A 15,518-nucleotide genomic window follows, 5' to 3' on the forward strand; every position below is an offset into this window, starting at 1 on the left:
GAGGGCATCGGCTGGCAGGTGGGTCAGCCAATGTGGGATCCGATCCCCATGCGGGCCAATACTCCTGTCACTGTTATCAATAAAGTTGTGGCCTTGTTAACTCCATCTGACTGTGTATGTGTCATTTGTTCGCCATCTCTCCCTGCTTTGTCCGGCCGCCCATCACCGCTGGGCAGCAAGCATCTTTTGCTAACGCAACATAAACATCTTATTATACCATTCCAAAAATTACAGCATAATAAACTCATTAGACCTTTATATGATTGCTGACAATGGGGAAATTATATTTTGCAGCGGTCTTAATCTGGCACCAGTTGCTCGACTCAGAGGAACATGGGAAAAGTTACCAAGCAAGTATGAAAAGCACCTCAGAGACCTTCAGGATCTTTTTGATCCCTCTAGAAACATGGCAAAGTATCGCAACATCCTTAGCAGTCAGAGCATGCAACCTCCAATTATTCCACTCTTTCCTGTTGTCAAGAAAGATATTACATTTCTGCATGAAGGTAATTCCAGACACAGGGAAATTCTGAGCCAGTTTAATGAGATGCATATTAGTACTTCATTAGTATGTACCTGGGATCTGTGACTTGGCAATTGTTGTACCGTACCGTACCATACATGTTTCCTCTGATTATGATGAACTACAGTGTTGCATATGTAATAGAAGAGTTAAATTGAATATAGGTATGTAATATTTTAAAATCTTTGATTAAAGAAATCTGAGGCTACAGTCCTAAGCGCACATTAAGGAATTAAGTTCCGTTGAAATCAGTAGTATTTTCTTCCAAGTAAACATATTTAGAGTTGTGCTGTTAGTCAATTAATCATTGATTTAATTCATTGATTCAGTGTGCATGCATTTACGCACAAAAAAAATATAACCTCTCCGAAAGACCAAAGCTTACTTTATTTTTAATATCTTTTTTGTGGTAAGTGATATGTCTTCTAAGATAGCACTTTCTTCTCTGGTTTTGTAAGTATTTGTACTAGAAGAAATTAGAACATTCCTTGTTTTAATTTTTCTGATGATTTTAATAATATTTGAGGCCATATTCAAATCTGTATTTAATCTTTATTCTGTTACCATTAACTTCATTCCTAGAATGCAATTTCCTCTTTGTTTCTATCAATTTCACCTTCCCTTCTAAGATGCAAAGAGGAAATAAACAAACCCTCTGAGCAACAATTTCCCTGGCTCTGTAGAGAGGGGAAATTGACAAAGCCTTCTGATCTTTTTTAAAACTCAGCTTCCTGGCTAACATTGCGACTCCCTTCACATGCTCCTCTTCGTGTAATTCATCTCTTGTAGCTTAACTCTGAGAAACCCTTTGTTCCCAGTTAGTTTGCACAGCAGGCTCAAAGCATAATTTAGTTAATTTGGATGCCATGGCAAACTGTAGTTTGTAACTTAGAGCAAAGCTACAATTGACAAATTACACGTGGTGGATCTGCACAAGAGTAGTCAGCGACTCCTTCCCCTCTCTGTTTCCCTTCTCCGTTTTTAAGAACAGGATGGTGGAGTAGCAGCGGCAGCCTCAGCAGCTCCTTCTGCCACTGCTTGCCGCTTGCCAGCTTTAGGATCCCTTCCCTTTCTGCTCCCGTCTTCCTGCTGCTCTGACATGCCTTCCTACCACCCCTGCCCCCAGCTCCCCAGAGCAGATCCTGAGCAGATCTGCTCTGCTCGGCTTTTCCTTCAAGAACTTGGAGGCGGGGGGGGGGGCATGTCAGAGCAGCAGGAGGATGGGAAGGAAAATTCAGCAAAGGGAACGTGAAGAGAGGAAACCCTGAGCAGATCTGTTGCAGTGGCAGAAAGCAGGAGGACAGGAGGGAAAATTTAGCAAAGAGAGCCCGAAGAGAGCTTTGAGACCTTTAGATGGAGAGTTGTGATATATAAATGAAATATCCTGTCAGCCACAGAAATACTAAACATTGCTTAAAAGGTTCTTTTGTACATACTTTAATTGTGCAGGAAACGATTCAAAGGTGGATGGCTTGGTGAATTTTGAGAAACTCCGAATGATCGCCAAAGAGATTCGTCAGGTCATCAGAATGACCTCTGCTAACATGGATCCTGCTGTAATGTTCAGGCAAAGGTATGGAATTCAAAATGAAAATGGAGTTAGTTGTTTTTTGTACAATGAATTATAACGTTTGTGCATCCACATGTTCATGTTTTCTTTCAGTTTCATTGTTCATTAACATTTATCATGGGAAAGTGAATGTGAACTAAAGATCCTATTGATGTCATTTGCAAGGCTTAATTTTTTATTTATCTCTGTATTTTTATTCCACTTTCCTCCCCAGTCGGGATCCTGCTCAACTTACAAAATAAAGTATACAAAAATACAATTTAAAAATCAAATGGAAAGGACAAAAAAAAAAAAAACAAATAGAGCACACCACACCACATCCCAGGCAGTCCTGGATGTCTTGTCCTGGCACAATCCTAAGCGGAGCTACTCTAGTCTCAGCCCATTGTAATCAGTGGGCTGGAGTAACCCTGCTTAAGATTTCACTGTTAGAGTTTCAGGCTGTAAGTCATGCACTAAGAGCCAATTTTAACTCTGGCCTTCTTTTCATTCTTGTCCATGTCCAGGCTAAGTACCTGAGGGGAAAAAAAGGGAATGGGAGCTCAGCCCAGATCTCATTCACCTGCTATAAAGACGTCCCCTGACTTCCTCCCCATATTCTTCTAAGAACTTGTAGAGCTGTCTTTTTTAAAGAAAAGCTTAATATTCCATATGTCTGATATATGATGCTTTAGCCTAGGATCTACATCTTCGAGAGAAAGTAGTATAGCAGCAAGAATCCAGTCTTCTATAACTGAAAAGGGATTAGACATAATCATTAATTTATTTATTACAGTAACAGTTCCTGGTTAACCAGAAAGTTTGATTAATGGGCATTGCAGCCAAGTTACTGAGATGGATGACGATAAAAGCTTTTTTTCCTGCATATTCAGTTAACAAGCAACTCCAATTCTCCAGGGATGTCAGTTAACAGAGTTTTTACTGTACATTTTTCTACCGCTCTTTGTCCAGGATCTCAGAACAGTACACTTTCTGTCTTCGTAACAACCCTGTGATGTATGTTAGGTTGAGAGAGAATTAATTTGCACTGCCCTAGAAGTATATTCCAACTGTCTGTATGGGAATAGAGGAATTTTTGATGAAAAATATCACTTAACAAACTCCACGGGAAGGTGGTTTCCCTCCTCTCACACAGTGTCTTTAAAATTCCCTATCCTCTTGTTGTGTGTTCTGTGTATTCACTGTGTACTGTAACAAATTCTGTGTCTCAAGTTCCATTGAAAATCTTGTGTCACTATTTTGAGAAGTGGTTTATCAGATTAAAGTTTTCATTTCTCTTCTTTCCTGTCTACATCCTCTTCCTTTCTGACTTTCAACTGTGATTTTTTTCCCCCTTTGCTTTTCCTTTTAAATACATGCTTCATTGTATATGGCTCTTGCTTACAGGAAGAAGAGGTGGAGGAGTTTGGGGTAAGTGTAGAGATTAATGTAACATAGATTTTTTAAAAGTTTGCAATCTTTAACTTGCTGCATCCTCATTAGTGCATGCATCTGAAACAAAGCATGCATTTTATTAACCTTGCAATAATTGCTTCTAGCTATAACCAAATTTAAGGGAACTAGGCCCATGATGATAATGTGAATTCCAGTCATACTCATACCTTAAACATACCAGATCAGAGGAGTAGTCAGATTAAGAAAGAAATTTTTGCATTACCCTTATAAAAACAAAATCATATGCAAGATATAAAAACATCTTGAAATTAACAGTGATTAAATTCAATTTAAGAGCTTTATGTTTTCTGTTTGTTAGCTAACTGATACTCAGTTGCAACTTTAAAAATGTTATGTGCTACAGTTACAAGTAACTGCTGAAGTTCTCCCTCTTCCCCTAAATCCAGAGTTATTTTATTCTAATCAGTGTTTGCTGACTGCATTCTGTGTGGCAAAGACAGAACATCACTGAAGAAGGATAGCCTGACCATGTAGTGGAAGCATTCTCCACTGCACTGGCCACACCCTGTTCAGAGGCCATGCATGTTGATACTTGCTGTAATGTTAGATAGCTCAGTGGAGACCTAGCTAAGGGCCAGCGGAGGGGGACTTGCTGTTACATACCAATTCCCTCTTATCACCACCAGAATTTGTCTCTAAATCTATATGGAGAGAGCACATCTACAACACAGCTGATTCCTTACAGATATGCAGCCCCTAAATACATCCCTTTGCAAAGGTGATCTCTCCACTGTCTACTTTTTCTGGGGCTGGATAGGGTTCTTGTGTCACAATCAGTAAGTGTACCCTCCTGTATGTATTAATGAGTGTCATCATCTGATAACATTTTCGTTATAACACAATATTTTTCTTGGCACAGCAGTTCTTTCCTACTGACATTAGCTCCAGTTCTAAGAGAGACATGTGGGGAGGCTTTTAAATAGATTTTTTCTCCTTAAGGCAAGATTTAACATGTTCTACTTTTGAATGATGGAAATTATGCCCAAGGAATGTACATACGAGAGGTTACCTATATTAAAATTAGTTTGCAAGGGAACTTGTGTGTTTCACTGGAGTGCTTGTATCCAACCATATTACTGCTTCTCTGTCTGTGGTTTTCTGATACGCATAATATATCTTTGCTTAGAGTAATATTTGTTGCATTAGGCAATACTGAGAAGGGAAGACTTATACCAAACCCAAATTATGTTAAGCTGATTGCAGTCTATAAAGCAGTTTACTTGAAATTGTTTCCCTTAATATTTTATATTCAGTTTATAGAAGAAATCAATTTTGATTTCTGGAATGGGCAAGATTTGGATTCTGACTCCAATACTATGGGACTAGAGAAATAACAGAAATTGATCTCAACTGCCTGCATTCAGAATAGTGATGTAACATTATGGTCTCCTTTTACATAGCTTATGTTTTAAGTGTTAAAATTCAGGAGGCCTGAACTAATACCTTGTTGTCTTTTAATAAAGTGATACTTAGAGTTTTCAAATGGCTAGAAGTTAAAAATATGATCTGTAACATATCCTAAACTGAAGCTACCAACGGTCTAGTAGCTCTATAATCTAGAATGCTATCAGTTATATAACATACTTCCATATTTTACTTCATAAATGTCTATACTTGTGAAACTTTCCCATGTTAAATCTGTCATTGTGCAACATCTTGAGGCTGTTGCTGCTTTGATGTCATTAAATCAGCGACCAGTCTTCATAAAAGTGTGTTTGTGTTATCTAAACCTGTTGTTCCTCTTTGTGTATTATTTGCATGTAATCACTCTCAGGAGTTCTTCCTTTTCACATCTCAAATATATATTTTTTCTACCTTCTGAACGTTTACTTATTATGAAACATAGGTACCTCAGAGTATGTATTGTTTGGGCTTTGGTTGACAAACTAGGTCATTCATACCATTAGCCTAATACCATTCATAAAATAAGCCTAATAAAAGTGGGTATACTATCTTTTTAAAAAGTGTACAATGTTTTTGAGAATGGTAAAGAAGTAGCTTCTTACATAATGGAATGACTGTACTGCAACGTCATCAGAATATACATACACTATGCATACAATGCAAAGAGCCTCTTTTTGCATGTACAAGGGCCTGCATACTCACTGGTGTATTGAAAACATAATTCTCTCTAGAATTACAGCACTCCCTGCAAACTGAGAGTGAAAATGAAAATATTAAAACAAATAATTGCATAATTCCTTATAATCGATGATGAAAATACAGACAAAATGATACAGCAGTGGACTCCTCCCTACCTTTTGCATTTCAGGGGTTTTCCAAGATCTTTAGATGTGTGGGTAGAACCACATATTATACAACTTCTATAGCTCAACATCCTGAGAGTTGTTTCTGCCTCACCTCGTCCTGATTCTCTCTCTTTTAAAGCTTATCCCTGCTTCAGTTATTGGAAATCTGTCAAGTTGCTTCCATTTTCCTTTCTGTATCAATTGCATCATGGGACCCCCCCCCCCCCCGCATTGGGATCTCTGGAAATTGCTCTTATCCTCCATGTTTACTGTTAAACCTACATGTTACCCTGTTCAGCCATCATAAACAGACTTGTATGTTTGTACCTATTTAATTGCTAGGCTTGCATATGCCTTTCCCCTTCCTTTGCATGGTGCACAGAGATTCAAGGTTGAAGTCTTCAGCTAACTCCAGTTCGTTATGATGTCCAAATGCAGGCACCTTAAACTGAAGTTCGTTTCTGCATAAAACTCTTGAGAGGAAAAAGTTTATTTCCCAGTCACTAGGATTCTGAACTGGGATTAAACTGTGGTTAAAACCTCAGAAAGAAATTAACTTCTGCTTATTAAGGTGGCCCAAATTGAGACATCACAATTGTAATTAGCTGAAAGCTAATGTCTCAGTGACTCTCTTGAGGGAAGGAACATGGAGCACAAACTTGGCACGTTGTCAGGACTGTCAAGAATTTAACTGGCTTTTTTGTCACATTGGAATTTCTAGTAAAACAAAAACACTTTCATATTGATGTTGCTGCCCTTCATGGGTATGGGGTTTGAGCATATTTTTTAAAAAACTTATTTTAATACATATTCCTTGCCTGTCATGGAATCTAAATCAGTATATGTTCATTTTCATACTCTTACCAAAAAGACAGAAGTATCTCTTTATAGTTGGGGCCTCTCATGTCTTTCATCTTCCCAGCAATAACAGTTCCTTATGCAGATTTAGAGGATTTTGTCAGGCCATTCTAAGTTTTAGGATAGCCTGCTATATATAGCAAAGGGACTCCTGATAGAAGCAGAGGATCACAAATCCTAGCACCTAGCCATATTCTATAAATTGACCAACATGGATGCTCTCATAGCAAGAGTTCTATTGTGTATACATGGCAGCTTTTCTCAAAAAGGAAATTTCCTTAATTTATTTAGAGAGCCATTCCAAAAGGAGTCCTGTTTATCAGCTTCCACTGGTTAGCCAGCTGTTGCCTTTCCTTGGCAGAAAAAATCTGGCCATTGTGGTGTGTTCTTGTTAACATCTAGATTAGTTTACTGCCATGGACTCTTCATGAGGCTGGTCTTGAAAAGTGTTTGGAAACTTCAGTTGGTACAGAATGCCACTGCCAAGATGCTTGCTGGAGTGGGGTGTAGTGATCATACCACTCAAGTCTTATCCATCTATGCTGGCTCCCAATTTTTTTCCAGGCCCAATTCCTGGTGCTAGTTTTGACCTTTAAAGCCCTATAACAGCTTGGGACCAGCATACCTTAAGAACTTCCTGTGAACCTGCAGTCATTTTTGGAGGCTTTGCTTTGGGTGTCCCTACCTTCTGGAGTTAAGATGGGCGGCAAACCAAGAGGGAACCTCATGGCACCAACATTGTGGAACTCTTTTCTGTCACCTTCTGCCGCTGTTTTCTGCCAGGGGATGAAGACTATTTTCTTTTGCCTGACATTCCCTCAATTCCCTCTCCTTCCTTACCTATGTTTTTAATTCCTGGGTCTATATTGTTCTCTTGATTTTAAAGTGGCTTGTGATAACTTTATAATCTGCTTTTAATTGTTAGCTGCCTTGGTGGCCCTTGATTGAGCAGAAAGGAGGAATATAGATTCTGTAAATAAATAAATATTAAAAAGGTTGCTTGTACCCCAGCTCAGCAGCAATTAAGGGCAAACATAGTATAGCAAAGCTTCTTCTGTTGTCCTCCTGCTATAAAACAACATAATGTAAGATACCATACCTTTGAAAACTTTTCCAGTCCAGATTTGATCATGGTTCAAAATAAAGAACTTCAAATTTTGTTACTGAATGTTTGATTACTACAATGGGATGCTTCTTAAATGGATACATATCTTGGTTTTATTACAGATGGTTGACCCTGTAGCAGGCATTTTTTAGCACAGTGAAATGGTCGCTTTGTCTCTGACTTATACCCTAGGCTCAAGTTACTTAAACAGCACTGAATTCAGTACTCCCTGAAAATCCATATTTGGTCCAATAGAAATTTCACTTACTGAAAAGCCTGAGGAGGTTAGTTAGAATTGTGAAGGGGGAACTTGTGTAGCATTTGCCAAATTCTTGATCATTGCAGACTTCCAGGAAAAATTCTTCTTTATGCATATTTTTTAGGACAAATATTATTTGGGCACTATTCATCTTTCTTTAACGCGACATCAGCATGCGCTTTTAACAGAAGAATGTTTATGTGACCTGGCTTCAACATTTGCTGCTTTGTTTCCTTGCTGATAGAGAGAAGGTGAACTTTAACTGCTTGGATATGTTCTTTTGCAGATCACTGAGCCAGGGCAGCACAAATTCAAACATGTTGGATGTTCAAGGAGGCGCTCACAAAAAACGTGCCCGGCGCAGCTCCCTTCTGAATGCCAAGAAGCTGTACGAGGATGCTCAGATGGCCAGGAAGGTTAAACAATACTTGTCTAATCTGAAAGTGGAAACAGATGAAGAGAAGTTCCAAGGAATGTCACTTCAGTGTGAACCTGCTTATAGTACTTGTAAGTAGAGCAAGTATCTTTAGCTTCACAGGTAAACCAATGACTTCTCCTGTTTAAATTAGAGCAATGTCTTTTCAATACTTTTAGATTTAATTTTGTGCTAACTTAATCATGTCTCTGTTTTTAACTTACTTTCAAACTTTGTTTTAGTGCAGGCTGAGGATCACACATACACACACACACACATATACACACGATACTAGAAGAAAAGATCTGATGCATATTTGGCATCACGGTGTTTGACTTTGAGTTTTTGCTGAGATTGCACTAACTTGACATGACAGGTCTCATATTTGACCCACAGATGTTAATCTGTGCATCGTATCAGAAGGCTGACAACAAATTCTATAGTAGATTAGATCTATTTTTTGCTGAGTTTGCACTTTAACAAATTAAGGAATGACAAACAAAATGAAAAAATCAGAAGCCAACAGAAGGTCATAGAAAAATAAATTATATGATTATAGTGGAAAGTGAGAAAACATTAAAGAAGGATTTGCCCATATTAGTGAGACGCAACACAATTCAAGTGTGTGATGATTGAAAGGGGCTATTGCAAAAGCAATGCTAAAAACAGACCTCTTTAACCTATGTCATATTACAGTGTGCTATTCGGTTAATTAATTCTCTGAACTGTAAATATTACACATTATCAATGATACCTAAATGTTAATTACTGGACCCTAAAGAAACATTGGAGAGAATATTAAACTGCTTAACATATGTAGATTGAAGGATAGAAGTAGGAGATGACAATATTAAGACTATTTTGAAGGGAGATTCACAAACATTCCCTATCGACTTTGTCCTTGTGGAAGGAGGCAACCCGAATCAATAGGTCATGTTTTATTTTACTGTGATTTTTATGACCGTGTGCGGTATTCCCTTGATTAACCCCATATTGTTTAACCAACAGGGTCAATCTGATAAAAGGTTAGTCTTTTTGCTTTTATCAGACCAGCGTCCTTATACCACACATACAATTGCTCTGTATTTTTCAATTGTTATGTGGATTAAGGGAGTATATGGTCAAATCCACTGCTGGCTGATTTTGTTGTATCCTTGGTCTGTCCTTTTCGTTGTTAATGTTCTTTTTTTTAAATGCCAATAAAAGGTATTGATTGATTGACTATTTTGAAGAACATGTTCCAGTTCTACTGCAAATTGGTGTGGGAGTAGATACATTATCATAACTAAGAGACCAAGGCATTAAAATTAACTGGTTTAAAATGCATCTCTAACACTAGTTGGCCTTAGGTACACACACATATATATATATATAGTCCCCTTTCCCAAGAGGCTGTATGGCCTACCAGATGTGCACCCCATGTTGACAATGCCGCAAAGCTGGAACAAGCACAAATGCTTATAATAAGAGACTTGGGTACCATCTTCTTGCAGCTCTAGGCCAAGAGATGGTATGACTTTTCCTCAGGTTCACTGTCGCTTTGCTGGTTGTTGAGCAGCCACAGGCTGTGTGATCTCCTGAGTCTAACCACAGGCATGTAAGTGGTTCACCAGGTGTGTGAGGGTGTAAGTGCAGCAGAGCTGTGAATGGTAGCTTTAGAAAGCAGGAGACATGACTTTCCCAGCAACATCTTCCATTCTTTCTGCATTTCTGATTGATTGAAGCTTGGAGTATTAAACTTTATTATGCATTCTTTTTTCCTCCCTCTTCATCCGCTGCTTAGCTTTTGAATGCTTAATTAAGAGCACTCTGATTTTTTCATGCGAGAAATATTGTATTAAAATCTATAATATTGTATTAAAATCTATAATTGATGCTGAGTTTGGTATGGCAGTTTTCCTCTATACGTACAGATTACGTATATAGGATACACAAATAGATACAATAAACATAGCCTTTTCTATATTTAATTTGGAAGTTAAACTTCCTCCTCTTATAAGGTGGTTGAACTTCCTCCTCTTACAAGGAGGTAAAGTACTGTACATAGAGAAATGACATTGGAATGCATGGTTTATTTTCACTTCAGAAATATATTACACCTGCACAGACGACAGAAGGACAGCCATTATGAAGTTTTCTTTTAGTCCATTTAACTCTATCATAAACACTTTCAAGTGTATAAAATGGATTAAGTGGAGGATTTCGATGGATGGAAGGCAGTGGGAGAGTTTTGCTGATTTTTTTCTTCCTGCTGCAGACCTCCAAGTACCCCCTCATGCTGCTACTTAGGATTCTCCCAGGGCAGCGTTTTGGGCTGCAGCGGAAGGGGGAAGATAAGAAAGTCATGTTACTCATCTGTCAATAGAAATTTCCAGAGGAGCCTATGTCCTCTTGTATGATGCCAGTTGTGCGTCTTTGACTGAACATAACAGAAGCTTACCTTATTGTAAGCTTCTGTTACGTTCAGTGGAACTTCAGTGGTCTGCACATTGTATGGACACAGCAATGAGAAGTCTGAGACTGAATCATCCTCAGCCTCTGTGTAATGAACAGGAGTGAGCTGCATCTTAGATTTGCATCTCTCATTGGATTGGATCCCATGGAGCCATTCCACTAATGTTTGGTACCTTGATCTGGCACAAGGTGCCTTTCCTTGATGCAAGAGGCTCATCTGGAAAAGCGCCACCATTAGCACTACCATTAGCAGAATGGATTTGTTGGAAGCAATCCGTTGCTTCCAAAACTGCATTTGGATGTAGGAATAACAGAAGATCTAAGAGCCAAGCTACAAGTGACACCTGACACAGGTTGGACACTTGTCAGGTTCCCTCAAGTTTTGATGGGAAATGTAGGCATCCTGGTCTTGCAGCTGTAATGGAGAGCCAAGCTGTAAAACCAGGATGCCTACATTTCCCATCAAAACTTGAGGGAACCTGACAAGTGTCCAACCTGTGTAAGGTGTCACTTATAGCTTGGCTCTCAGTTTTAGCAATGCTGAGCATCTTCATGATGAAGAAAAGTAAGGCAATGTTAACATTGTGTTTTAACATTCTGTGTGTCCAGTGTGCCACCTAGTGGAAAATATCTGATATTCCTAAAAATTAGCCTCACACTATTACAAGATTTGGGCTTGGAATAAAATAATAGCATGTGACCTGTTTCAGTGGCCATCCTGTATTAATTGAGTTTTATAAATGTATGAAGTTGTTAACAATATAGAAAATACAAAAATACTTAGTTCCTTTTTTCACGATATCAGTGACAAAAAATGTAAATGAAAGACGAGGAGCAAAAGTTTCTGAAATGTCTCCAATACCATTGAGATCTGCTGGCCAAACTGCAAAAGCCCACCTTCATCAACAAAACAGAATGAGTCAAGTCCTTCAAGTTCCAGCTGTTAATTTGTACCCAATTAGAAAAAAAGGACCTTCAAAGGATCATGTTACTTTCAGTGAGTATTTATTTACACTTTTTGCTTTAGTTGCACATTGCAGCAAACCTGGGAGTATGTAATTTTGCAGGGAAAGGACTTGGAGTTTCTCTTCCATTATCTCAGAATTTCTGCCATATAAACATATAAAAGCAAAAAAAAATATCTCCTGTCTATAGAATGCCACTTTGCCATCTTATACATTAATATTTAGTTTTATTAAGCTCCCATCCATTTGAGAGAAATGGATGCAGCAGATTCAGCAGCATCTCATTTAACAAATATTTTCCCAAAAAAGTAGTTGCTGCAGAAATTTTGCTCTTAAAACATCCTTGAGGTTTGCCAAATCCCTGGTCACCACTGTTAAATACCAGTTGCCTCATGATGACTTAGACTGAACAGAGCTAAAAAGCAAGTGCAGCGGAATGCAGGCTATGTATGGTTTTCTTTCACCAATATGCATTAAATGCCTAATGGTCAGATAAAGCAGAAGAAGAGAGACCAGTGCAGATTTCAGCTGGATGCATGCAGGAGTAGTGCACATTACATAAAAGAAGCCAGTGCCTTAGTATTTGTCTTGAACCCTGGAGTCTCCTATGTCCAAGGCAAGCCGTGGTGATAAGGAGTCAACTCCTGTGAGAAGAAGCTTTCCTTATCCAACTATTCAAGTCAAGTGGAAGCAATGGGAACAAGAGAGGATGGGGAGAAGCAGAAAGGAGATGACCGGAGCAGGTCAACCATACCATCTCTATTTATGTGTGCAGCTGCTTGTGAAAAATCACATCTTTTCATAACTACCATTAAAACATATCTTAAGGACTCAAGCCTCTCAGGTATCATGCGAAATTAATACTGAGCAATCATCCATTAATTTCTGTGCCAAATAGTCACAAAAGCATCAGGGTCTGTTCCTTCAGTTCATGTTTTTGCTGCCATTCTTTTAAACAGAAATAATGAGCAACATGACTAATAAGATATATTATCGAAGGCTCTCACTGACACTGAGAGATCCCTCAGTTTGACACTGAGAGATCCCTTTCTTTCAGTGCTACACCTCTGAAGATGCCAGTCACAGCTGCTGGCAAAACGTCAGGAACTACAATGCCAAGACCACGGCAATACAGCCCGGAAAATCCACAACAACCATGACTAATAAGAATTCAGCATTTGCTCATCAGTCCTGAAATCTGCACTTCTTTCTGTCAAAAGGATATTTGTCTGCTGGGTAAAATACTAACATAAACAGGAAGCTCTTAGCCATTTGATGCATTGCATCGCCTCTCAGTATTCAAGAACGAGAGAGTGATTGTTGTGGCTAGATCTCTTGCATCTACTGTTGAATTTGTATAAACAAGCGAATGGCTTTGTTGCCATTATCTTTGGGCAGTTTAAGACAGCACATGTTCTACATACATGAATGTTGTCACATCTTGCTATTTTTCCATCTGCTGAATGAAGCTTGGTTCCCAGCTGAAACTTGCCTGCCTGTTAAGTGAACATGCGTGAATGGATCCAGGACTAACCTCAGTCCAAACCCAGTTTGCACAGGGTTTGGGTATTGGCACATCATATCTGCTCAAGGCATAGTACAGTCGAACTGCACAAGTGAATAAAATAAACCATGCACTTTTTTCAGTCAGATTGAAAATACAATACACTGCCTATAATGTAACTCTGAAGGTGCTACTCTTTTCTGCAAGTTCAACAGGCCACATCAGATAGAAATACAGTACAGAAAGTTGAAAATCAAACTAAAGTCTGGTTCCACTCTAGTGTTTAGTTGTAATAGTTGTGCAGAGCTTGATCTCTTTCCAATAAGGGGAAGGTAAAGGGAAAAGTAGGAGGGGGGGGCCAACTAAGCCTGTGTCAGTTCCACTCTGTGAAAACGTATTCCTAAGTGGAGTTTATTCTTAAGGTGTCGAGAAATTGCAAGGATATGTGCAGTCTTCCCCAAACACTCAGGCTGTGCTTGATAGCTTTACATTGTTTCATTGTAAACCTAACTCAGATATAGTTGGAGTTTGGAATGCATAAATGAATAAGTGAGAAATTGTGCATGGTGGTTATAATGCAGTTCTCTTACAAAGTGCACACTTCATTTACTCAGGCTTGGTACTGCAAATGATTCCCATGACAAGAATTTTCCATATTTGTGTAAGGAACTTTAAAAAAAAACCTTTCTGTTACTGGTACAGGTGCAGGATCTCCTCAGAAGTCAATGAGCTTGTCTGAAGAATTAAATAATAAAAAACATGCAGAAGATAGTATCTCTATGGCATCCTCTTTGCATTCCAGTCCCCCTGCTTCTCCTCAGGGATCTCCACGCAAAGGTAGGAGGGAACCCAGGAAGAACTTTACGTACTATTCTGTAGCTTTACATTCAGGATCTTGATTCCTCTGTAGCTCAGGTTGGATATTTATAATGGGGTGTGCCCAATTCATAGGGGCAAGGAATGCCAACTCCATGCAGAAGGCTGAGTATGCTTTAAGAAAAGATTTTGATGTGAGCTGCTTTCCAGTCACCATATTTATATTTTATTTCTGGATTTGGCCTTTGATTTGAAACAGTTCATAATTCATGATAATGGATGCCTCATACAGTGAATTGGAGAAACTTGTTCATTTTCACTAGGAGGCACCTATCAGGGACAAGGCATTGATACATTTGAGTAGTTGAACTCTGTTTTAAATAGATAATGTAAATGAAAAAAGTATGTACGTGCCCCCCTTTCCTTTGGTAATTGACCATTCTTGTTCCACTGTCATAGCCAAAAAAGTACTTGAGATGGTGATTCTCCGTACACACGTGATCACCATTAGCTTTCATTTGATTCCATGAGGCCTGTTTTTCTTAGTTAATTTAATTTTTTTCATATTTGTTTTTATTTGCTTTCAGATTTTAATTTGCTTTCAGAATTTTTTCTTTTACTTAAGGACAGCTTTGTTTGGGTAAAATTAGATTATTAATTTTCAGATTTATCTTTGCCATTGTTTATTTAACTGCAGGTTATATTAACTTTTCTGCTAGATCCAAATGCCGTATTATGGAGATTAAAAACAAACACACAAACACAAAAAGAGTATTCATTTTATTGTCAATGTGTTATTTGCTTTATGTGTTTCTTTCTTTGTAGTGGGTAACACCCAGAGATCAGATAACTGCAGCCAGATTAATCTCTCTGGCTCTTCTTCATCACTTGCTAGTGAAACCAGCAACAAGAACAGTGGACAACGCAGCTATGGAATAGGTGGGGCTTATTTGCAAAAGAAAATCCAGCAGATGACTGGCAGGACAGCAGAAAGTTCAGTCTGTACTGAAGAGAGAGAGAGTCAGGATGCTAGAGTGAAGACAGAGATTTTGTACAAGCCCAGGAAAAGAATGGGGTCCCCCTTTGGAAGATTCAGGGAAAGGAGTTTCTCCAGGGAACGACCAGCTTTCATCCGTGATATGGAAGCAGAGCGCAAGCAAGATAGGGATAGAAAGGAAAAACAGAAGGATACAGACAGTAATGTATTACATTCAACCAGTAGCCATGGAAACAATACTTCTCTAATCTGGTTGTGTCCGCAGTTGAAGCACAAAAGAAGGAAGACTATATGATGCGTTGTCTATCTTCTGTCAGACTTTAAAAATGTAGTTATACTGTGCATACA

General features: G+C 38.6%; 1 protein-coding gene across 1 annotated transcript in view; it reads left to right on the forward strand.

The window, feature by feature from the left end:
• Window positions 1-15,518, forward strand: part of RAPGEF6 (Rap guanine nucleotide exchange factor 6) — a 235,473-nt gene that overhangs the window by 187,761 nt on the left and 32,194 nt on the right. Inside the window, exons 21-27 of the mRNA XM_054979018.1 lie at window positions 295-506; window positions 1,973-2,096; window positions 3,480-3,503; window positions 8,306-8,526; window positions 11,694-11,885; window positions 14,060-14,194; window positions 14,999-15,112. Coding sequence (XP_054834993.1) covers window positions 295-506; window positions 1,973-2,096; window positions 3,480-3,503; window positions 8,306-8,526; window positions 11,694-11,885; window positions 14,060-14,194; window positions 14,999-15,112 — 1,022 coding nt within the window. The remainder of the gene's footprint in view (window positions 1-294; window positions 507-1,972; window positions 2,097-3,479; window positions 3,504-8,305; window positions 8,527-11,693; window positions 11,886-14,059; window positions 14,195-14,998; window positions 15,113-15,518) is intronic.

The sequence above is a fragment of the Eublepharis macularius genome, chromosome 4 (assembly GCF_028583425.1).
Source record: "Eublepharis macularius isolate TG4126 chromosome 4, MPM_Emac_v1.0, whole genome shotgun sequence".
In the NCBI taxonomy this organism is placed as follows: domain Eukaryota; kingdom Metazoa; phylum Chordata; class Lepidosauria; order Squamata; family Eublepharidae; genus Eublepharis; species Eublepharis macularius.